This window comes from Antedon mediterranea, chromosome 8 (genome assembly GCF_964355755.1).
Source record: "Antedon mediterranea chromosome 8, ecAntMedi1.1, whole genome shotgun sequence".
In the NCBI taxonomy this organism is placed as follows: domain Eukaryota; kingdom Metazoa; phylum Echinodermata; class Crinoidea; order Comatulida; family Antedonidae; genus Antedon; species Antedon mediterranea.
In genome coordinates this window covers 13,016,629-13,042,003 of record NC_092677.1, presented here as the reverse complement: position 1 = coordinate 13,042,003, position 25,375 = coordinate 13,016,629, and the positions used below count along the sequence as shown (strand labels likewise).

Below are 25,375 nucleotides of genomic sequence, written 5' to 3'. Positions count from 1 at the left end.
ATATAACTTTTAAAATAAATAACAATATACAAACTATAGTTATCAACATAACCATCATAGTTACAGTTCATAATGCAAGTAATACACACCAATATACACACAAACACACTGTAGTTACATCTACAAATAATCATAAAAATTCAAGTTGTGAGAATTTTATCAGTATATAAACAACAAATTATTTATAAAGTTGGTATCAGTTTCTAGTCTATACAGTAGTACTATACTTTTTGATCTCTTAAATTAAATCTTTTTTCAGTACAGTACAAAAATGCATTTATTACTATAATATTGCACAAATGAAAACATTTGAAAAAAAGAAGCCTATCTCACAAAAATAGAGATTGCAGTACTGCTGTACAATCATATTAAAACTAATAAAAAAACTACTGAAGTACTGGAGACCTAATAGAATGAAAACTATGATTAATGTCAACACATTGAATGTGATTGGATTCAAACTACTGTAATACTATTACTGTACAATCGGCCAATCACGTACTCCATTGAAATGTACTGTTAGTCATTATGAGTTTGAATTGCGAGGTATTTTCTCATTCTTATTGTTACAGACGACCTACTGTAATTTAACAAAGAGATTCACACCTGTAACAAATTCAGCCCAGCAGGCTTGGAAGAAATAAAGAGTCTTCAATTTGTGATGACCCATGACCTAGTTAATGTCATTGTGCAAATGTGATTCTTGGCTCAATTTCTTGATACACCTTAATTGGCTTATCCTAGTGACAACAAACTACCAACATACAGAGGTTTCAGATCATCACAAATTGCAGGCTACCCACTGATGTCCAGAAACCCATTGGCTCTGCCAGTCAAATCTGTTTTCTTGTAGCCTTACGCCTAGCTATCTGGATGTATGGTTTTTATTTATCAATAATGTTTCAAAAATTTTAATATTTTAGATAGTGTACAGTTGCTAATCAATTAAAATTCACTTGTTTATAAAATAAGTCCCTTTTAAAGTAAACTCAAAAATATAATTTAAATTATATTGTTTAAACTTTGTCATTTTGAATAAACGTACTGTATATATATAATTACTATTTTAAAAACCACAAATGCCTGTCTTCGACAGGCAATAGCACACATCAGTTTACAAACTATTTCTTTAATTTACAAAATGACAAATAAAATAATATTTTCCAATTTTCTTCATTGGTCTAGAAGACTGTTTATCAGTTGTTTTTCTTTTTCTGTTGCTTTTAAAAGTTTGTCATGAAAAACACTGTGATCTTCATTTGCTGAAATATTATACAAAGAACTAATATTAAAAATATCATCTCAACAATAATCTATATCAAAAATAAAACATGGGTTACTTGATAGTACTTTATTACACAGCAAATTTGTTTTGTATGCTAGCAGAGCTAACACACTCATCAAGAGAAAAGTACAAACATGACACAGCTCTAAGGGGTCACATCCCATAGTATGGGCAGGATGTCGGATTGTTTACTGTTTATAATTGCCTATTGCTTGTGGTTCTTTTTGTGTTACTAATATATACCGTCTCTGGCAGGATTAAAACACATCTAATTGCCAGGGAAGTACCCATACTGGTACAGCATAAAACAAGTACAGTATGTTTGGGAGACACCTATTAAAAGGGACATAATCATTATATTAAGGGGCACATTCTTATGGAACAAACAAGGGGTAATAGACTACGAACCATCCCTATTCAGGGACACCTTGTTTTGTCCCAAAGGTGTCCTTATTAGATGTTCTAACTCCTAATAGATGTTCACAGATTTTTAACACACAATGTTTTTTTATACAGCAAAAACCCTCGCATATATAACTTTTCAGCTACTTACAGATTGGATTATCAAAATTTGACTTCAATTTGTGCAAGAATTCTGTGAAAACCGATGATAGGGCTGACTGGTCCTTTAAAAAGAAGCATTCCATAATATTAACTTTAAGATTTTTAAAAGGCAGTCACAAAATAGTTGGTTAAAAACATCAGTAAATTACTAATGCACTAAGGCCAACTTAGAGAGCATAGTTTTTAGGTTAGAACTTTGAACACGAAGCTGTCTGAGTTTGCCTTAACATGCTGTATGTAATATTAAAGAAAATATCTCACAAAATATTCCAGGTTATTTTTGGATTTAACATTTGTCAAGTTGGGTGTTATATAACACAGTAGCAAAATACATAGTAGCATACTGCATTATAGACAAATTATTAAATAAAAAATAGTATTACCTCCTCTTCTTCCTCCCAACTGTCCCATTCTGAGCCTGAATCCTCCTCATCACCCACAGCTGTTGGAGTCAAGGCTCGCATCTCATGGTCACTGGTGGACAGATGGGGTGTATGTGTGCCACTGGTGTTAGAATTGAGGGCTAGAGACTCGGGAACCATGTCATCCACTACAAAGATAAAAGAAATATCAATATACTATCTCTCAAATCTGGAAATTTAATACTTTGGAATTCTGAAAACTAGCTATTTTGTGCCAATACAAATAGGCACCGTACAAACAACATTCACTATTTCCACACTGTAGCTCTGTCTACACTATCGAACTTTGACAAAAAGTTTAATGTGCCCAAATATGGTAGTGATCTTCCAAAATATGGTAGTGATATGACATCATCATGTTCATATATGGGCACATCACATTTTGTTGTCACATTAAGTTTGATAGTGTAGACAGAGCTTTAGACCTACAGAGGATGCACTTTTTCTTTTTTTGCATATTCTCTTTGGAACGACCTTCTTCAACTTTCACCCACTTTTGATTGATTAATTCAAAAACTCATTTTCAATTTCTGTTTAGGATTTTGGTCTTTGGTCATCTTTTTGGAATTGGCGCGATATAAATGTTTGATTGATTAAAACAAAAGGAGAAAAAAGAAGTTTTACCTGAATCACTTTCATCTCCATCTGAGCTATGATCTTCTACAACTGGACTTATTGGGATGTCATTAGACATGAACGCAAAGTCATCAAATGTTGACTCATCTTCTTCAGTCAATGTTCCTCCTAAAGATATCAACTGAAAGAACAATTAGCAGTCAGCAAGGGTCATTTGCTGAACTTTTGACAGTGACTATTAAACATTTCTTCAGATTGACTTGAAGCTAATGGTCCTGTGTAAATACTATACGGTGCACATTTAAAAACTTGATACAGTACACCATTTAAAAAGAGGATTGTCCCCACCAGATAGAAAGAGATTGTTTTCCCTGGAGAGTAGGAGATTGCTTCCACCAGAGAGTAGGGGATCGTCTCCACCAGAGAGTAGGAGATTGTCTCCACCAGAGAGTAGGGGATTGCCTCCACCAGCAAGTAGAGGATTGCCACCACCAGAGAGTAGGAGATTGCCTCCACCACAGAGTAGGGGATTGTCTCCACCAGAGAGTAGGAGATTGTCTCCACCAGAGATTAGGGGATTGTCTCCACCAGAGATTAGAGGATTGTTTTCTGGAGAGTAGAGGATTGTTTTCCCCGCAGAGTTGGGGATCGTCTCTCAGGAGAGCAGAGGATCCCCTGTTGTGCTGAGTGGAGTGTTTGTACCAGCACACTGGGGAAGCAAACAAACTTACTAAACACTCTCTCTCTTATGATATACAACACTAAATACTTACCACTTCCAACCTAGCTGTGATAACTGAGAAGAGTTTATTGATATTATCATTACCGTCAACAAAGCTGCAGATTTTAATGTAAAAATCCAAAACTTGTCTTAAAAGTGACAATTCCAATGTCTACAACGAAAGATAAAACAATCATATTAGCATTAGATCCAAATTATACAGATTATATAAACTTGCTCGTTCAGTCTTGTAAAATGCATGTCAAATTTGTCTGATGTAGTGTATTTTTTGCAGACTCTTCATCTTCAATCATTCATGTCATCATATCAATCGCTCATGTCACCGTTTTCTATCTGAAACCCATTTAATTGTGGGCATTCATCATTCTAGAGGAGTAGAGGGTTACTCTGGTGAACTGGTTAGCCCCTGTATCAGGGGGATTATCACCTATCTGGTCTGATGATAGGACAGTGATTAATTTACTATTGGTAATCCTTGGCCACATGTGCCCAAAGACATAAATAAAATAGATAAAATGTCATATTGTAAATAAATGTCTTGTGTTGTACTAACCTTTAACTGAACAATGTCTATGATTTCGCTAAGAGCCATATGGAACCAAGAAGCTAGCTCTGGTGGGGTGTCTGTCAAACATTGTCTATGAAGCCAATCTTCCATAATTATTACAACGGACAAACAACTGATGGGAGAAATAATAATATAAATAATATATAATCAACATTAAATATATAACTAGGTTTTTGTCTTTGTTAAGAAGAGAATTTTCTGAAAATCAATAACAAAATAAGTTGTATATGGTATTGTTACAGCACCAACATATTTCAATTTGGGAGAAAATTGAGCAACAATATGCGAAATACGCTGTAATAAATATCACAAAAAAATAGATTAAAATCCATTTCTTAAAATACAAATGGCCATTGTCTGTTAGTATATAATTGCAAGTTCTTAACAGAAGCTAAATTCTGTATTTTCAGAATTTAAATTACTTTAAAAAATGCATAGATTGGCCAGGGACCCAGTGGAAAGCAGTGATATCACTGATCTGGGTTACCATCTTTAATGAAGACGAATACAAACAATTTTAAAAACGCTATAGTACAATATATGCAAATTGTGCCATAGCTCTGAGACGAACCTGTCTAGGAGAGCCTTACACATGCTCATATCTTCACTATAGTAGCCTGCTAGCCCAAGCAACAGTGGCAGTATCTGGCTGGCAAGAGGAAGGCTGCAAGTCCTCATATACAGGGGAAGCAGACAATGTATCTCAGTGAAAAGATACTTCTCCATTTGCAGAGGGTAGGATTCAGATGAGGAATCTTTGATACAACAACTGTAATCAAACAACAACAAAATTGATTATATAATAAAAGCGAGATCCTACTCCACGTTTCAACCAGAAAGAAATCCCTGTTTGTTTGTTTGTTTTATCTTTATACTGGGTGACCTCTTCAGTCAAAGACTGATCTCCCAGAGGGCCCAGTTGGTTATCAGTGGCTGTGATGTACTAATACACCGGGGTAACACCCTACTCGTCTCGAAAGATGTACTAGGTTCTTTAAAGTGCACACGAGCAAGTTGTGTACACTGGACCTACGGTTTATAGTCCTTATCCGAGAAGACTCGTTCTACCACCAGAACCATGGAGTGAGTGAGCCTCGAACCGCTGCCGATGTTATGGCTACGTGATTACGGTTCCACTGTCTTAACCGCTCGGCCACTCACTCACTGTTTGAAGATGTGAGGGGACCCTCTGCTGAAAATTTATTTTATTTTAAATACTTTTTTTATTTCTCTATTTTGTGGCGTTAACCACTATTTATTCATTTCATCTTCAACAGATTAATACAATTATTGAATACTTTTTTTAAACACTTTTGTGAATTGGGTCTCTGAAGTTTTTAATAGATGTGAATAGTACTAGCACTCCAGAAAGCAGTCCAGTGTTTTTCTAGAGTTTTTTTTTTTTTTTTGCTTTTTTTTCAGGTATATTTATTTATTCATATAAAATCATACAAACAGAAGCCTGAACAATTCTGAACACAATGGTTTTAATTTAATGTGAAAAAGGATTTGATATCTCTAACATCACTCTCAACATCTTACCAGAGAAAGCCATCTGTTACTGTTTGAAATGATTTCTTTGGACTTAATGTATTAAACGTTTTTGTTAAACTATGATCAGGATGAGCCCATACAAAGAGATGCTGTAGTTTTCTTACAATGCACATCTCCTCCTCGGATTTCTATTGAGAAAAATTAGCAAACATTTAGTAAACATTTAAAACCATTAGGCCCTAACTAAATGAAATGGTTTATCAAAAATTGTTTCACATATAATACTGGTCAACTAGAGTTGCAGTTTGACTCATTATATTAAGAATATTGTACAAATAATGAATGTTTATGAATTGAATGGTGAGAATATTCTAGAGTTGAAAGATTGACTCATGGTTTATTAAATAAACGTTAACTATTCATTAAAACGGCACACATTTAAAATGTGAAATGTACGACCACCTGATCGTGCAATGTACTTAATTGTGAGGAATAGTTAACATCATGTGATACCTAATCAACAAATCAAACGACAAGGATACTTATAAATCTAATACTAGCTTACTGCATGCTTTTAGCTTTGCCAAGACAGATACCCACCTTAGTAGGAATGTGCGGGAAGTAACTCTGTTTCAGAATAAGTATCTCCATGGCGATTACTGATAGCTTGTCTGTGATTGGACGGGACAGAAGCTGCAGTGCACTCTCACTCCACATGGACAAGCCCTGCTGTGTCACGTCAACAATGGATGATGCGATGTATCGACACATCTCAGGATTCTGTGAAATATAAAACACATCGAGAGCTGAGCAGACTCGAACAACTTCAGCTTTTACTAGGTATTGTGAAAGAGGTATAAATATTAATGTGCCTTTAAAAGCTTAATTAAATTAAGCTTTTATAGGCACATAATATGGCATTATTATTATTATCATTGACGAATTCATTTTGTGATTTGATGATGTAATATTCTACATTTTAATTCATACTTAATTCAAAGTTTTGCTACATTGTACAGTAGTTTCAAGAAATTTGATTGGTCCACTTTAGAAAGGAAATTCATTTTGCTTGGCATAATTAAGACAATAAAACAACAAAGAAAAATACATCAAATTGCAAACGGCTATGTTAAAATACTATTTATAGGCCTAAATACTGTTACAATTCTGTTATTAAAAATGCAGATTGCAAAGACAATACAAATCAGGGTAAGAAAATAAAAAAACTTACCTTCCATGAAGCTGGTGGTTGCTCAAGGAAGAATATCAACCTAACGGCATGATGAATGGAGTACTTCAAAGCTAGGCCCATGCCATAGCCTATCAAGGTAGCCTTGCATGTAAACCACATATCCCATAGCTGTTTTAAAATATTCATGTCATACCATCTGATGCACTCGGTTATCAAAGGTAGCGTCTGTGAATTCAAATCAAAGGTTTTTGACATGAACATGGCAATAAGTAAAAAAGATTGGCAAAAAAAAAAAAAAACTATTCTGAAATTTACGATCATTCTGAAATTTATCTAAAGCTCTGTCTAAAATTTTATGTGACAAAAAAAAATGTGATGTGCCCATATATCGAAACGATGACAACATATCACTATCATATTTGGGCACATTTTTTGTCAAACCAGTTTGATAGTGTAGACAGAGCTTTAAGGTTTGATAGTGTAGACAGAGCTTTAAGGTTTGATAGTGTAGACAGAGCTTTAAGGTTTGATAGTGTAGACAGAGCTTTAAGGTTTGATAGTGTAGACAGAGCTTTAAGGTTTGATAGTGTAGACAGAGCTTTAAGGTTTGATAGTGTAGACAGAGCTTTAAGGTTTGATAGTGTAGACAGAGCTTTAAGGTTTGATAGTGTAGACAGATCTTTCAGTGTTGGCATCACTAACCTGTTCCCCCATACGTCTTAACTCCCATCTGGTGTTTGCTAAGCAGTGAATGGTCTGCATTAACATCTGTTTCAAGATGGCAGAGAACTCCTCCAGGTGTACATGCTTTAACCACTCGGGTTGGCCAACATCAGGATCACTATAGAATAATATAAATAACTCAATTTGTCAAAATACATTTCATTCATAAATAAGATATACAAACATTTGACCACTACTGACATACTCTGCATGATTTTGTATTAAAAGATTGTTTAACATGTGATTCCTGTTCTTTGACCTATGTCCCATAAGTTCATATATATATGGTGGCCTGACACTTACGCTGCAGTGAAGCAGGATTTGAGCAAGATGACATCATCAGGGATGTCAACATTGGCAACTAGATCCGTCAAGTTTCCAATCGGATCCTTCACAGACCACACGTCAGTTGAGGGCTTTGCGTCATCAGACTAGTAAAGTTAAAAAATAAATTAAATTAAAATGAATATTAATAAATTAGTATATCTACACCAGGAAAATAGATGTATAGATCTTTAAGTATGACTGAAAATTATTAACTGTTGGTACTTGCCTTGGTAGAAGAATCGGTGTCCATAGAAAGTGTCTGTGAAAGCAACGAAGACGGAGTCGACCAACTTGAGAATTTCTCAAAGTCTGCAGAATTAAATGCGCTCCCTTCAGCTAACGTCTGCGCTCTGGTAAAAAAGAATCAATCAAAAACTAATTTTTAATGAGTTAGTTAAATGATTAAAAAGAAAATCCAGATAATCTTGGATAAGGCTGCTTTGAAGAAAATGAATATATTTTTTCTTTATTAGAACACAGTATAAGACCCTAATCCATGGACTTGAATAAGTTCACTGCTCAAATAAGTTTCAATGCTCAAATAAGCTTACTGTACTGCTCAAATAAGTTTCACTGCTCAAATAAGCTTACTGCTCAAATAAGTTTCACTGCTCAAATAAGCTCACTGCTCAAATAAGCTCACTGCTCAAATAAGCTCACTGCTCAAATAAGCTCACTGCTCAAATAAGTTTTACTGCTCAAATAAGTTTCACTGCTCAAATAAGTTTCACTGCTCAAATAAGTTTCACTGCTTAAATAAGTTCACTGCTCTAGTTTCACTGCTCAAATAAGCTCACTGCTCAAATAAGTTTCACTACTCAAATAAGTTTCACTGCTCAAATAAGTTTCACTGCTCAAATAAGCTCACTGCTCAAATAAGCTCACTGCTCAAATCAAGTTTCACAGCTTAAATAAGTTTCACTGCTTAAATAAGTTCACTGCTCTTATAAGTTTCACTGCTTAATTAAGCTCACTGTTCAAATAAGCTCACTGCTTAAATAAGTTCACTTCTCTAATAAGTTTCACTGCTCAATTAAGCTCACTGCTCAAATAAGTTTCACTGCTCAATAAGCTCCCAGCTCAAATAAGCTCCCTGCTCAAATAAGTTTCACTGCTCAAGTAAGTTTCACTGCTCAAATAAGTTTCACTGCTCAAATAAGTTTCACTGCTCAAATAAGTTTCACTGCTCAAATAAGCTCACTGCTCAAATAAGTTTCACTGCTCAAATAAGTTTCACTGCTCAAATAGGTTTCACTGCTCAAATAAGTTTCACTGCTTAAATAAGTTCATTGCTCTAATAAGTTTCACTGCTCAAATAAGCTCACTGCTCAAATAAGTTTCACTACTCAAATAAGTTTCACTGCTCAAATAAGTTTCACTGCTCAAATAAGCTCACTGCTCAAATAAGCTCACTGCTCAAATCAAGTTTCACAGCTTAAATAAGTTTCACTGCTTAAATAAGTTCACTGCTCTAATAAGTTTCACTGCTCAATAAAGCTCACTGCTCAAATAAGCTCACTGTTTAAATAAGTTCACTTCTCTAATAAGTTTCACTGCTCAATTAAGCTTCACTGCTCAAATAAGCTTCACTGCTCAATAAGCTCCCAGCTCAAATAAGCTCCCTGCTCAAATAAGTTTCACTGCTCAAATAAGTTTCACTGCCCAAATAAGTTTCACTGCCGAAATAAGTTTTACTGCTCAAATAAGCTCACTGCTCAAATAAGTTTCACTGCTCAAATAAGTTTCAATGCTCAAATAAGTTTCACTGCTCAAATAAGTTTCACTGCTTAAATAAGTTCATTGCTCTAATAAGTTTCACTGCTCAAATAAGTTTCACTGCTCAAATAAGTTTCACTGCTCAAATAAGTTTCACTGCTCAAATAAGTTTCACTGCTTAAATAAGTTTCACTGCTCAAATAAGCTCACTGCTCAAATAAGTTTCACTGCTCAAATAAGCTTACTGCTCAAATAAGTTTCACTGCTCAAATAAGCTCACTGCTCAAATAAGCTCACTGCTCAAATAAGCTCACTGCTCAAATAAGCTCACTGCTCAAATAAGTTTTACTGCTCAAATAAGTTTTACTGCTCAAATAAGTTTCACTGCTCAAATAAGTTTCACTGCTCAAATAAGTTTCACTGCTCAAATAAGTTTCACTGCTTAAATAAGTTCACTGCTCTAGTTTCACTGCTCAAATAAGCTCACTGCTCAAATAAGTTTCACTACTCAAATAAGTTTCACTGCTCAAATAAGTTTCACTGCTCAAATAAGCTCACTGCTCAAATAAGCTCACTGCTCAAATCAAGTTTCACAGCTTAAATAAGTTTCACTGCTTAAATAAGTTCACTGCTCTTATAAGTTTCACTGCTTAATTAAGCTCACTGTTCAAATAAGCTCACTGCTTAAATAAGTTCACTTCTCTAATAAGTTTCACTGCTCAATTAAGCTCACTGCTCAAATAAGTTTCACTGCTCAATAAGCTCCCAGCTCAAATAAGCTCCCTGCTCAAATAAGTTTCACTGCTCAAGTAAGTTTCACTGCTCAAATAAGTTTCACTGCTCAAATAAGTTTCACTGCTCAAATAAGTTTCACTGCTCAAATAAGCTCACTGCTCAAATAAGTTTCACTGCTCAAATAAGTTTCACTGCTCAAATAGGTTTCACTGCTCAAATAAGTTTCACTGCTTAAATAAGTTCATTGCTCTAATAAGTTTCACTGCTCAAATAAGCTCACTGCTCAAATAAGTTTCACTACTCAAATAAGTTTCACTGCTCAAATAAGTTTCACTGCTCAAATAAGCTCACTGCTCAAATAAGCTCACTGCTCAAATCAAGTTTCACAGCTTAAATAAGTTTCACTGCTTAAATAAGTTCACTGCTCTAATAAGTTTCACTGCTCAATAAAGCTCACTGCTCAAATAAGCTCACTGTTTAAATAAGTTCACTTCTCTAATAAGTTTCACTGCTCAATTAAGCTTCACTGCTCAAATAAGCTTCACTGCTCAATAAGCTCCCAGCTCAAATAAGCTCCCTGCTCAAATAAGTTTCACTGCTCAAATAAGTTTCACTGCCCAAATAAGTTTCACTGCCGAAATAAGTTTTACTGCTCAAATAAGCTCACTGCTCAAATAAGTTTCACTGCTCAAATAAGTTTCAATGCTCAAATAAGTTTCACTGCTCAAATAAGTTTCACTGCTTAAATAAGTTCATTGCTCTAATAAGTTTCACTGCTCAAATAAGTTTCACTGCTCAAATAAGTTTCACTGCTCAAATAAGTTTCACTGCTTAAATAAGTTTCACTGCTCAAATAAGCTCACTGCTCAAATAAGCTCACTGCTCAAATAAGCTCACTGCTCAAATAAGTTTCACTGCTCAAATAAGTTTCACTGCTTAAATAAGCTCACTGCTCAAATAAGCTCACTGCTCAAATAAGTTTCACTGCTCAAATAAGTTTCACTGCTCAAATAAGTTTCACTGCTCAAATAAGTTTCACTGCTCAAATAAGTTTCACTGCTCAAATAAGCTCACTGCTCAAATCAAGTTTCACAGCTCAAATCAAGTTTCACTGCTTAAATAAGTTTCACTGCTTAAATAAGTTCACTGCTCTAATAAGTTTCATTGCTCAATTAAGCTCACTGCTCTAATAAGTTTCACTGCTCAAATAAGCTCACTGCTTAATAAGTTCACTTCTCTAATAAGTTTCACTGCTCAATTAAGGTTCACTGCTCAAATAAGTTTCACTGCTCAAATAAGCTCCCTGCTCAAATAAGCTCCCTGCTCAAATAAGTTCCACTGCTCAAATAAGTTTCACTGCCCAAATAAGTTTTACTGCTCAAATAAGCTCACTGCTCAAATAAGTTTCACTGCTCAAATAAGTTTCACTGCTCAAATAAGTTTCACTGCTTAAATAAGTTCATTGCTCTAATAAGTTTCACTGCTCAAATAAGCTCACTGCTCAAATAAGTTTCACTGCTCAAATAAGTTTCACTGCTCAAATAAGTTTCACTGCTCAAATAAGTTTCACTGCTCAAATAAGTTTCACTGCTCAAATAAGTTTCACTGCTTAAATAAGTTTCACTGCTCAAATAAGCTCACTGCTCAAATAAGCTCACTGCTCAAATCCAGTTTCACTGCTAAAATAAGTTTCACTGCTTAAATAAGTTTCACTGCTCAAATAAGTTTCACTGCTCAAATAAGCTTACTGCTCAAATAAGCTCACTGCTCAAATCAAGTTTCACAGCTTAAATAAGCTCACTGCTCAAATAAGTTTCACTGCTCAAATAAGCTCCCTGCTCAAATAAGCTCACTGCTCAAATAAGTTTCACTACTCAAATAAGTTTTACTGCTCAAATAAGTTTCACTGCTCAAATAAGCTCACTGCTCAAATAAGCTCACTGCTCAAATCAAGTTTCACAGCTTAAATGTGTTTCACTGCTAAAATAAGTTCACTGCTTTAATAAGTTTCACTGCTCAATTAAGCTCACTGCTCAAATAAGCTCACTGCTTAAATAAGTTCACTTCTCTAATAAGTTTCACTGCAAAATTAAGCTCCCTGCTCAAATAAGTTTCACTGCTCAAATAAGCTTCCGGCTCAAATAAGCTCCCTGCTCAAATAAGTTTCACTGCTCAAATAAGTTTCACTGCTCAAATAAGTTTCACTGCCCAAATAAGTTTTACTGCTCAAATATGCTCACTGCTCAAATAAGTTTCACTGCTCAAATAAGTTTCACTGCTCAAATAAGCTTACTGCTCAAATAAGTTTCACTGCTCAAATGAGCTTAATGCTCAAATAAGTTTCACTGCTCAAATAAGCTCACTGCTCAAATAAGCTCACTGCTCAAATAAGCTCACTGCTCAAATAAGTTTTACTGCTCAAATAAGTTTCACTGCTCAAATAAGTTTCACTGCTCAAATAAGTTTCACTGCTCAAATAAGTTTCACTGCTTAAATAAGTTCACTGCTCTAGTTTCACTGCTCAAATAAGCTCACTGCTCAAATAAGCTCACTGCTCAAATAAGTTTCACTACTCAAATAAGTTTCACTGCTCAAATAAGTTTCACTGCTCAAATAAGCTCACTGCTCAAATAAGCTCACTGCTCAAACCAAGTTTCACAGCTTAAATAAGTTTCACTGCTTAAAAAAGTTCACTGCTCTAATAAGTTTCACTGCTCAATTAAGCTCACTGCTCAAATAAGCTCACTGCTTAAATAAGTTCACTTCTCTAATAAGTTTCACTGCTCAATTAAGCTCACTGCTCAAATAAGTTTCACTGCTCAATAAGCTCCCAGCTCAAATAAGCTCCCTGCTCAAATAAGTTTCACTGCTCAAATAAGTTTCACTGCCCAAATAAGTTTTACTGCTCAAATAAGCTCACTGCTCAAATAAGTTTCACTGCTCAAATAAGTTTCACTGCTCAAATAAGTTTCACTGCTCAAATAAGTTTCACTGCTTAAATAAGTTCATTGCTCTAATAAGTTTCACTGCTCAAATAAGCTCACTGCTCAAATAAGCTCACTGCTCAAATAAGCTCACTGCTCAAATACGTTTCACTGCTCAAATAAGCTCACTGCTCAAATAAGCTCACTGCTCAAATCAAGTTTCACTGCTCAAATAAGTTTCACTGCTCAAATAAGTTCCACTGCTCAAATAAGTTTCACTGCTTAAATAAGTTCATTGCTCTAATAAGTTTCACTGCTCAAATAAGCTCACTGCTCAAATAAGTTTCACTGCTCAAATAAGCTTCACTGCTCAAATAAGTTTCACTGCTCAAATAAGTTTCACTGCTTAAATAAGTTTCACTGCTCAAATAAGCTCACTGCTCAAATAAGCTCACTGCTCAAATCAAGTTTCACTGCTCAAATAAGTTTCACTGCTCAAATAAGTTTCACTGCTTAAATAAGTTTCACTGCTCAACTAAGCTCACTGCTCAAATAAGCTCACTGCTCAAATAAAGTTTCACTCCTTAAATAAGTTCACTGCTCTAATAAGTTTCACTGCTCAATTAAGCTCACTGCTCTAATAAGTTTCACTGCTCAAATAAGTTTCACTGCTCAAATAAGCTCCCTGCTCAAATAAGCTCCCTGCTCAAAAAAGTTTCACTGCTCAAATAAGTTTCACTGCCCAAATAAGTTTCACTGATAAAATAAGTTCATTGCACTCAAATAATTACAGAACTCTTTTAAGTAAGTCCCACAATCCTGATGTATATGTCTCATTGAGTAAGTGCCCTGCTTAAAAAAACTTTCTATAATTACCTCCTGAGTAAAAAACCTCAATATCTCATTGTTAATGTTAGAAACAACTTTCTACAACTATACTACATACTATTATTTATTTGATGAATAATACACAAAAATACAACTATATCTAACTTAGAATGATCAAAACACTATAAATAAAATATCAAACAATACATGTAGTTATACAACAGATCACAAAAAGAATTACAATTATTAGAATTATAAGTTAATTAAACACAGATATTCTATCATTAACGAGGTCACACATTATTTCAATACTTCAGTTTCCCTTTATAGAGGAGGTTCTACTATAAGGATTAAACTATAGAAATGTATTTGTTACTATGCACTACTAATGAAAATGTCACAATAAAACAATGGCAAACTACAGTAATAAAAATGATATTCATATCTAAATTACAAAAACTATATAAAGTGCAGTAAGAGCTTCATTTTCTAGATCTATTTCTTTTGATGTAATAATAAAGCATTGAATTATTATATGTAATGATACTCTTTCATGACTATGTATAGAATGATCCATAAAATGACAAATGGTTAGATTCCAACAAATTGATTGAATAGGAGAAAGAGAGATTGTATGTATATTTTGTTCAGACACACAGTATGGTATATTTGTGTTATTAGCTTCAGTGTTAGTTAGCAATCAACCAATTAATGTTTTAAAGGTTGGTTAAAACAATATCCACAGGGTTTTAGGAAACCAGTTAAAATTGTATAAAGAGTCCCAAAGGTGGTTCAACTGTATGCTACTGTGTGTCTGAATACAGGCCAAATCTCTGTCTACACTATCAGACTTTATGTGACAAAAACATTTGATGTGTCCATATATGGACATGATGATGTCATATCACTACCATATTTTGGCATTTCAATACCATATGAGCACATAACACTTTTTGGTCAAACTAGGTTGATAGTGTAGACAGAGCTTAATGATTAATGAGCCAACATCCATAGTACAATGAGAAGATATATGAGCCAACAACATCACTTTACTAATGTATATCATTACAATGACCACACTGATCTGTTGAGAGAAGGGGTTAATACACTGTACCTCTTCAACATCTTCCTATATGCATGCATGTCAAAAACACGGGGAAAGGATATTAACAGTCTTGGTTTGTGTCTGAAGCTGTAGCATAAGATTAACAATGGTAAGCAGTTTTATGTTGATATGGGGTGGTAAATGGGGAGGGGGAGAGATTTTAGGAGTGGGTAGTTGAGGAGAGGGTTAAAGAGATGATGAGGAAGCATTGGTTACGTAAGGGAATGTTGGTTATGAGCGGTACTATAGCGTTGGTTATGGGAGGTACTATAGCATTGGTTAGGGGAGGTAGCATTGGTTACATAAGGCAATGTTGGTTTAGAAGTGTTAATTTTTTTGGTTGTACCCCATTAATGGACATGTTATTTTAGGACATACTCACTTGGCCACTCCCAAGTGGTATTTAAGAAAGATTTACTAAAAACTCTCACAAAACTGGAGGAAAATTAACATGCCAGGAAAACAAACACTGCAGGAACATAACATTAAAACTAAGCTATGCAGTAGTCTGTATCATAGCCACAGTAAACCTGACGGTAGGGTTGCAAGTATCATGGAAAAAACAGCACATAAAAACAACACTAAAGCTGGGGGAAAGGAGATAGGGAGTTTTCAATTTGTGACGACCAAACTATGTCATTTTTATTTCATTGTGTGCATGCAGGGATAATGGGACGTGATTCCTTACTCCCCACCTCAGTTGTGATTGTTTTTTAGGTCCAAATAACGTCTTATGACACTTCAATTGACCTGACCTAGCTGGGGTTCGTCAGTCAAATTGAAAGCTCTCTAATTGTAAATATAATACTGTAGGTACATTGGGAATTTCGAGGCAGTTTAGATGATGATGTCAGTATAAATTCAATTACTTCGTACCCACATGTGAATTTAAAGGCCTGTGAGATGCAAAGTGTTACATAAGTAACAATATTACTCTCTATCTATCTTCTATAATTACATTAATAGAACGCATAGGATAATCAATAAATACCTTTTTTCAAAAATTGTCTTCTTTTTAGGATCAGTATCAGTTTGTGTAAAAACCTGTAAGAATTCCAACAAACACAGTGAAAAGAAAATAACATACTGTACATGCAAAGACATGTTCCCACTATTTCATAGACACTGCATATCAATCCTTTTGATAAGACAAGTGTTTTGACTGTATATTGGCAGAGGAGGCATCAACTTACCAGATCAGTAAGAGCTTTCTTCTTTTCATCGGTTGACTTTAACATCATTGTAGCTACTCCTTCCACTGGAACTATTGTTTCAGACCCTTGGTCTTGACTCTGATAGAATAAAAGAAAAGGAACACAATACAATGACTAGATGAGTGAGGTTGGTTTGCACTTTTATACACCAGAGTATTTAACTCTGTAGAAATGCATTATGATTGGATTTAAATATACATTGAGCAACATTAAATTTGTGCCATAATTGTATGTGTAACTGTAATATATATTTGTGTTCACATTGAATAACCTTAAATAGAGTTAAGCTCTGTCTACACTATCAAACTTTATGTGATGAAAAAAATGTGTTGTTCATAGTTATATATATTTGTGTTCACATTGAATAACCTTTAATAGAGTTAAGCTCTGTCTACACTATCAAATTTTATGTGACGAAAAAACGTGTTGTTCATAGTTATCTATATTTGTGTTCACATTGAGTAACCTTTAACAAAGTTAAGCTCTGTCTACACTATCAAATTTTATGTTACAAAAGGATGTGTTGTGCCAATACTGTATGGACACAATGATGTCATCACTGCCATATTAGGGCACATCACACCTTTTTTGTCAAACTAGTTTAATGTTGTGTAGACAGAGCTTTAGTTCTGATAAGAGATAGAATACCTACCATAGTATTCCTTGTTCTGTTGATTCCATGTTCTTTCCAAGCCTGCTGCAAAGAGGTACCGCCATGACTAAGACTTTTTTTCACTTTAAAGCCTTGGCCAAATGAGGACTGATGACTAGAACAAATCATATTAAGATGCTTAAAATATTAAAAAGTTTCTAACTACTACATTCATTGAATATATTTAAACATATAATTTCATTCTTTGAAAATAAATTGTCTATTAGCAATTAAAAATGTGTGATTGTAAATAAACTATAATAAATTATAACCATTAAAAAAATGTATATTTAAAAAATAATTTATAGCTTAATGAAAGATTTCTAAATCTACTAACCTTGGTGTCATTGCATCATCAGTAGATGCTGTCCCATCAAACTTTGACGGCGGTAGAGCATACGACGGGAACAGATAGTGAATGTGATTAACGATGAGAAACTTTATAATTAGCTCGTAAGCGAACAATCTTCCTTCTCGCCACTCCCACGACCTCGACAGCAGTGAATCAGGAGTCTGTCCGGGTTCTACAACATCATATTAAAACACATATCTATTTAGTTATGCTTGAGTAATCACAGATTAAACTATTTTCAATGTATTATTATTTCTTTAGGTATATCGCTAAGGATTGTCAATAGCAGATTTATTTACTCTTCTTAACCAATTTGTAAGGGCATGTGGCGAGGATCGTGAGTTCAAATCTATTGCTCGGCCCATTACTTATGTTTGTCTCTCTCCATCCAGGTGTACAAATGTTTACCTGGTAAGGTCAAGACACAACTTTGCGTTGATTACAAGCTGCATTATGGGAGTACTTGATTTTTTTAAATGGTAATAATATGTACAGCGCTTAGAGGAAGTAACAACATTAGGTGCTTTATAATTCCAGAATATTGCTATTATCAATAGCATATAATGTAGTAACTTATTTTGGGAGTTGTTTTGTGGAGTGAGTGCAAGACACTGCTATGGATAGACATGATAACCACCAAGAATTATCATAACCACCTTCACTTACCTAAATCCATATTACAGACAGCATTGATGTTAATAGTTTTTGATTTAGAAGGCGAGCTACTCTGCCTACTTAGTGGCATTTTTTTACAAACTTCATTGACACTCACATCCCCTGAGCCGTTTTCTGCCGCCCCTTTGGATGGCACGTTGATGACGTGTACACCCGAGTGTACAGTGTCCGTCAACTGATGTACATCTATTGACCAACCGGTGCACAGGCCTTGAAGAACCAGTTTTAGAAGGCTCGGATTATTGCTGTCTTTGGCAACTATAAGGAGAAAACTATGTCATTTACAACACTCTCCGTAAATTTACGGTTACAAATCATTGTTGCATTGTGGGAGTTTATTAATAAGTGCTACTATCAAACTGGAGACCTTCAGAATTAAGGTGATAACTTAAAAAAAGTATATGGGTTGGCTGTAGTGTTAAAAAACATACTTCCCCACATTTGTTTTACAGGAAAGTCTTTTAATAGTGAGAAAGAAAAAGGCGTTTTACTGTGCTTACCTAGATATTTGAATACTGCACTTGTTGCCTGCCTCACTGTTGATGCTGGATGCATTAGATACAAGTTAAATGTGGAGAAATACAGAGGCCAGCTGGGTAGAAGATGGCCTGGTGGCATGTGCTACAAAGCAATTATTATTTTGTTTGTTTTTTATTTGTTGCTAATAATAATATTCATCAAATACAAAATACAGGACAGGATAACCATATACAGTAAGCTCTAGAGCTTGTTTCCATAGGAGTCCCCGACATATAAAGAAAAAAAACAGACATACGAACCGTGCACAATGTGCACAGTGATCAATTACTCAAATGAAGTCAACATTATGCATTCTTGTTATTTTTCTAAGTTGCTGTTTTTTATTCTTTCATGATGGTTCAGAATTCATCACCTAGGCCTAGAATTGATCAAATTTGTAAACCAACTCAACCTTATGCCAATAATACCACCATATGACATCATAGTACTAGGTACATGTAGGTGGTGTTGTTACCTTTATAAGGTTGATGCAGACTCCTAGAAGTCCTTCTGCACTGTAGGCATCCAGGAACTTGTAATGCTTACACAGCACAGCATGGTGAGGCAGGCCCTGACTGAGAACATGACCATCATCTATATCAAGTGACATTGTTATACCGGTCCCATCACACAGGTGGGACAGAGCTTCTTTAAAAGACTGCAGTGCTTCCTAAAATCAACATAAAAAAGCAGTGGTGTGGTGTAAAGCACAGGGCAAAGGCCCCTGGTTTAGTACAATTACAGGGGCCCTTCAATTCTGATAGTTGCATTGGACTTCTTATACTCTGGGGTTCGTTAATCTCTGAGGCCCTGGGTTTACTGTAGCCAGTGAGCGCTAATTGCCATTACGCCACTGAAAAAAGGGCATATGCTGCAGCTAACAACAGTATTTCTGTATACAGTAAAACACCTCCTTTGGGAAACCTCTATTAAATCAGAAAAGACACTTATAAAACAAACAAAGGGATATAATGTGTTTTAATACTGTGATGGCTAACCTCTATTTAGGGGACACCCGTATAAAGGCCAATTTACACAGACGATAATAAAAATATAGAATCTATGTTTTTCCTTATGACCATATACACAAAGCGTGGAGCTAACGGGCGTTTTCCGCTGACGATAGATACAGATTCTACAAGGGACAAGCTATGCGGCTTTCTGCTTACCGTTACTGCTCATCTGTGTAAATTGGGTTTTAAGGAGAAACTTTTAGATAAAATAAAGTAGGAGAAATACTGTATGTTGTTACACTATGGTGAACATATATCCCGGTCACACCCTTATTAAGAAGACACCTTGGTGGATCCTGATGGTGTCCACTTAATATGACTACTATATTTAGTACAATCAATGGTACCTAATCACATGATATTCAAGTATATTTATTCATAAAAAAGAAATCGATAATACAACGGCAGCCAAAAGGCTGAAAAGTATTTGATAAAAAGATTATATAAATATGTATAATTTATAAACAGTAAAACTAGTTTGTTTAAAAAAAAATTAAAACATTAAAATTTGTCAACCGGTAAGTTAAATAGTAAAAAGGTGTTTCTTACCACTACTGTACATAATAAAAACTATAAAATAATTGCCTTACCTTGAATTCACATCTATATAAATAAGTAGCAAAAGCTTTGGTAGCTTGCTCTCGTACAGTGAGTTGAGGATGTGCTAACATTGAATAAATAATAGAATGCATCTTACATGTGATGAAATCAGGCAGTTGTTTTAACTGAGAACGCCCAAACTAAAAATGAAGAACAAAATATTGTGAATTCACACTAAAGAATACAGATGCTCTCTCATAAAAACACCAGCAACAAATGTTGCTCAGTTGACAGAGGTGGTTCCAGGATCCTATATTTACCTTTCAAATTCATATAATAATATATGGTATTTATAAGGCACCCTTCGAAAATAGACCAGAGCGTCGTACATACTTCATAAAAAATCAGTAACTCTTTATGGTTCCATATAATACTGTATAGTAGATTTGGACTTAAAAAATAAAAACAGAGGTTCATCCATTTTGGATTATTGTAATCGCCACATGTATCATTATTATTATTCATAAGTACAAATGTATATATAGTGTAATATATTGTGTGGAACAACAGATTGGACAGACATTCTTATCCAACTTTTATCAAATAAATGATCAGGATTTTTTCGACATTTCGAATAACATACCTTTATGTATTTTGTTGAGGGTGATGATTGTTCCAATAGTCGGGTATCAATCCACTGAAAGCGTTTTAATGTCGAGTTTATAGCCATTAATGCGCCTTCTATATTTTGCCATGTGCTTTCTGGTGCTTCACAAATCTGTTTAAACGAAATTGATTTTTTTAAATAATTATTATTCAACTTCTCACTAAGATCTTCATTAGTAAAGGATGGGACCAACAGGTGGTAAACACCTTTAAAACAGTCTCAATTGCCCAATGAGAACAGTTATAAACAGTGGCTGTATGTGACAGTGTACTGGTACACCGGGGGAACCGCCTACACGTTTCAAATAATGTACTAGATGGCATGATGCCATGAGCTAGATGGAACCATAGAGTAAGTGAGCCTCGAACCCTTGTCGATGTTATGGCTACGTAATTACAGTTCCACTGCCTTAAAAGCTCAGCCACTCACTTTCACAACTCTCCTTGATCATAGTTTTGATGATAGAACAATTCTTCTTGGATAAGGATTTAAAACTAGAACTCAAGTGTTCACATTTGGCTTGTGTGCATTTTTAAAATACCCATTGGTTCCCTGGTGTACTCAAGGGTTGCATTAAGGTTTTAAGTAAGAGGAGAAAAAAAAAAGTAACAGGAGAATTTTGAAGTCCTAAATAAATAACTTTGTGAGCGAAGCGAACAACCATTGGCTGGGGGCCAGGGGGCCGCCAAGGGCCCCCGGTCGGGGTCCAGCTCTGGCTTTCTAGAGCTATATAGGTCATTTAAACTAGTTTACAGACACATAAATATATGCTTAATTTGAAATAAATATATTTATTTTTATTGCATTTATGTATATTAAATATTTGAGAAAAAAAAACCCTGCATATTTGTGTTTAAAAAAAAATACTAATTACAAAAAAATAGCATATAACAACATATAAACGCACAAAACTTTTTTGGCCCGTCGTATTTAGCAATTATTTTACTCCCATTTGTTATGTACTTTATTAATTTAAAATGCGTGGTTCCTTATTTTATGACGTTAGGAGGTTCAATAATAATATTATATATTATTAATAATAATAATATAGGGCCTAGGCTAGGTCTAGTATTATTAGGGAATCGGAGAGGCACGCGTCCCAGAGCAGTATTTTGCTTTCCAAGATTCAACTACGATACGTTACTATGCGCGCGATTTCTTTGACGTGCTATTTTTCTTCACTAGGCCTAATCTAGTAAACAATTTTTGATTATCAATTACTCTGAGAATAAATATACTATGAAAAAATGACTTTGGTGTCTAATTATTAATCTAAAAGATCATAAAAGTTTGATTTCTAATGCATCATATTAACTATATGATACAGTTAACGACACGAACCACACAAGCCCGTACGACAATTTTTAACGCAAAACGGCTACATGCGGTCCAGGAGGGGACTTCCGCCACTATACCTACAGCGTGGTTGAGCCTCTCACAAATTAAAATTTGTTTTCCTACGCCAAGATAATATATTATTTCTCGAAATATTAGGTAGTTTATAATTCGAGTTGTTTATAGATAAATCGTATATCATAAAAAATATCTAATTTTACATGTTTAAAAGAATTTTCGTGAAATTCTGAGAGGCTCAACCACAGAAAATTAATATCAGTACATCATATGATGTCATTTTAAGCGAATCGCGTTGGTGTATGGTCGTCACGGTTGAAGGATTCTAACAATGCCTCGGAAACGCATGCTACACACACACAGTGCGAAAAGTTTCAAATGAAAATTCCATAGATAGGTCAGGGAGTTTTAGGTCCCTTTCGTGTACAGATATTACATGGTAAAATAATTGATTAAATATTTAATTACAATCCTATTTTAATCATCGTGTCGTCGCGAGAACGTAATAAATACAACAAACACGTACGTATTGTTCTTGATTAATAAAAGTACTCGCGCCGGGAGCTAGCCTAGGCTAGGCCGTGTAGGCCTAAGTAGACAGAAAGTAGCCGGCGAAAATGTCAAAGTAGACGGTCGAATGCGCCGGTTGCCGGCTACTAATGAAACCCCTGGTACTGGTCAATCTAAAATACCCATTGGTTCCCTGGTGTACTGGTCAATCTAAAATACCCATTGGTTCCCTGGTGTACTGGTCAATCTTAGCATTCAGTCGCTGTGGACAGACAGATGAGTGCCAAAAAAGTTTGTTTACAGTATGTGCAACAGTCCAAGATAGTTGTTAATGTAGAAAGCACATTATAAATATGTATCCATTATCAATTTATTATGTGTAAAGAGTTGTTTATTTCTGGTAACAGCCACCACCTGAGTGTTTAACTTACCCGAGTTAAATCACCAAAGAACACTTCCAACTCTGAAATCTGAAACTTCTCAACAACAGCTGATATTCGTGCAACGCAAACATTTCTAATCGCTGACCAGATATCCTTGATACCAAGTAAGATGAGGTGACGGATGAGGTCAAAGTTTGCATGAAGCTCCGGTGTGTCTGCACGCAACTTGAACCACTCCATCACGTGCATGACAGTTTGGTTACGCACCACCGGTTTTGTGGTAGCTATAAAAAGGTGATTGTGAAAAAAAATGACTTAATAAATATGAAACATACATTAGAACTACTCATTCAAGGGCCAACCCTATTAAAGGGACACCATCCTTTGAAATGAAAAAGAGTGGGGAAATATGTTTTGACACTATGGCTAACCCCTATTTAGTAAAAGGACCCTTTTTTGGGGTCCTGAAGGTGTTCCTTTATATAAGCTTCTTATTTACTGATTATTTCTTACTGTTTGAATACTTACATTGTGATATGGCATAGATGAAACTTTCAAGAAGGTTCGCAGACAACTGCTGTGACATATACCTGTTAGAACAAAAGTACTGTACTGTAGCTATTATTATTAAACAAAGTAGTCTAATCTTAAACGAGAAAGATTTATAGAATGAATATGTAAATAAGCTGAGTGTTAATAATGACACTGATTCGAATGAATTTGCTGTTCATATGCTTAAGTACAGTACTGTTAATTGTAAGATCACTAAGATTTAGTCTTTTCACTAACAGTATCAGAATAATAAACATACTTAGTTTGTTACTAACCAAAGATTCCTTGATTTAAACTTGTACTTAACTTACCACCTAATCATGTCATCTAGAAATTCATTCAGTTTTCCTTTAGCAATCCGTTCTGTAATGTTTTTTGCTACGGTGGTTGGCCTAGGGCTTGGCGGCAAATCAAGACATGCATCCTCCTTCCTTGACTCGGACCATCCAAATCGACGTTCAAATACGTAACTCGTGAATTGGTTAAGATCCTGCTGTTCCGGCAAAAAGGTCTCTGGAGTAACGGCAGGAAAGGGGTTGTCTTCTGCATCCTCTCCAGCATGTCGTAACCACTGCAACTCTAGGTCCTCAATTGTGATGTCACATTTTTCTGCATTGCTAGACAAGTGGTTGATGATAGTACCAAGCGCTTGAACCTCTTCATCAGGATTTTTTACATCCTTTAAAATTTCAAATAATTCTTGATTTTTCATTTCTGTTCCTGTATTATATGAGCATGCACAAATAAAAGAAAAGCATAAAATATTATTTTTTTGTCTGGTTAAGGGACATGAAAGAGACAAAAAGGGTGATGAAGTAAACATAAGCAAAGACAGGAAAATAAGTAACGAACAGATGACCTATATTAATAAATACATGCTAGGCCTAGTCTAATAATAATAAGCAAGGTTGATATACACATCGCAGGTGGGGGAATACGACTTTAAACCTTCTCTCCACCGTTTATAGCCTAGCTAGAGTAGAGGCCTACTAGGCTAGGCCTAGTAGGCCTAGCCTAGGTATCCTAACCTTTAACTACCTTTCAACCGTCACTAATGGAATATAGTCTACCTTAATCTACCAAAAATTTAGATTTTAAAATAATAAACAACAACAATGTGTTTATCTTTTCAGATTTGATTCGATACTAGGACACTTTTCTAACACCAGTTTGACAGTTTAAAAAACATCATGATCAAAAGCGTCCTTAGTTTTCTTCCTTAGATTCAAACAGCGCCCTCTTTTATTATTATGCACGGTTTTCAAAGATCTTATGAAGTAGGCCTAGATCTTTGACGGTTTTATAAAAATTTGTGCCCGAAAGGCATTATATCGCAGTCTAGTATTACAACTTAGCACAAATTTATTACGCTTTCAATCTCTGTTTTTCTTTTTGTCGAATACCTAGGTAAATAAACATTTGCCGTTATCTGTTTCAGAATAGGTGTTCAGTTATAAGCATTTTTCACACAAGGCTGGTGACATATTAAATATCTCCTCTTCCTCCAGTCTCCTTTGTTTCACTCTGGCGACTAAAGAAAATTGAAAAAAAAAGATATTCCAATTTTAAAACATTAAAATTCGAGAAAAAAAAAATAAAGACAATGGATGATATACCAAAGTATACTATGTAACAAATAAAAACAATATATTCCTTTAAAATTTCCGATCGTAAAATTCACTTAAAATTCTTCTTTTTTTCAATTCAATATCCTTTCTAAATGATTCAATAAAGGCCTATTTAA

The 25,375-nt window shown here is 34.9% G+C and overlaps 1 protein-coding gene across 2 annotated transcripts; it reads right to left on the bottom strand.

Moving 5' to 3' along the window:
• Positions 1 to 98: 98 nt before the first annotated feature.
• Positions 99 to 24,817, bottom strand: LOC140056834 (uncharacterized). Of its 2 annotated transcripts, XM_072102331.1 has the most exons (27): positions 24,702 to 24,817; positions 23,943 to 24,351; positions 23,608 to 23,669; positions 23,128 to 23,363; positions 20,810 to 20,944; positions 20,217 to 20,366; positions 19,089 to 19,283; positions 18,595 to 18,715; positions 18,086 to 18,352; positions 17,405 to 17,591; positions 17,068 to 17,182; positions 16,395 to 16,493; positions 16,193 to 16,245; positions 15,211 to 15,288; positions 8,120 to 8,243; positions 7,870 to 7,997; positions 7,546 to 7,684; positions 6,883 to 7,068; positions 6,252 to 6,431; positions 5,700 to 5,839; positions 4,729 to 4,926; positions 4,143 to 4,269; positions 3,621 to 3,740; positions 2,896 to 3,028; positions 2,233 to 2,399; positions 1,839 to 1,911; positions 99 to 1,262 (listed from the first exon to the last, which is right to left on the bottom strand). In XM_072102331.1, exons 2-27 carry the CDS (start codon positions 24,341 to 24,343, stop codon positions 1,174 to 1,176), a joined length of 3,903 nt encoding a protein of 1,300 aa, XP_071958432.1. In that variant the 5' UTR covers positions 24,344 to 24,351; positions 24,702 to 24,817; the 3' UTR covers positions 99 to 1,173. The 2 variants fall into 2 exon arrangements, with proteins under 2 accessions (XP_071958432.1, XP_071958433.1); XM_072102332.1 differs by lacking the exon at positions 15,211 to 15,288.
• Positions 24,818 to 25,375: the final 558 nt, after the last annotated feature.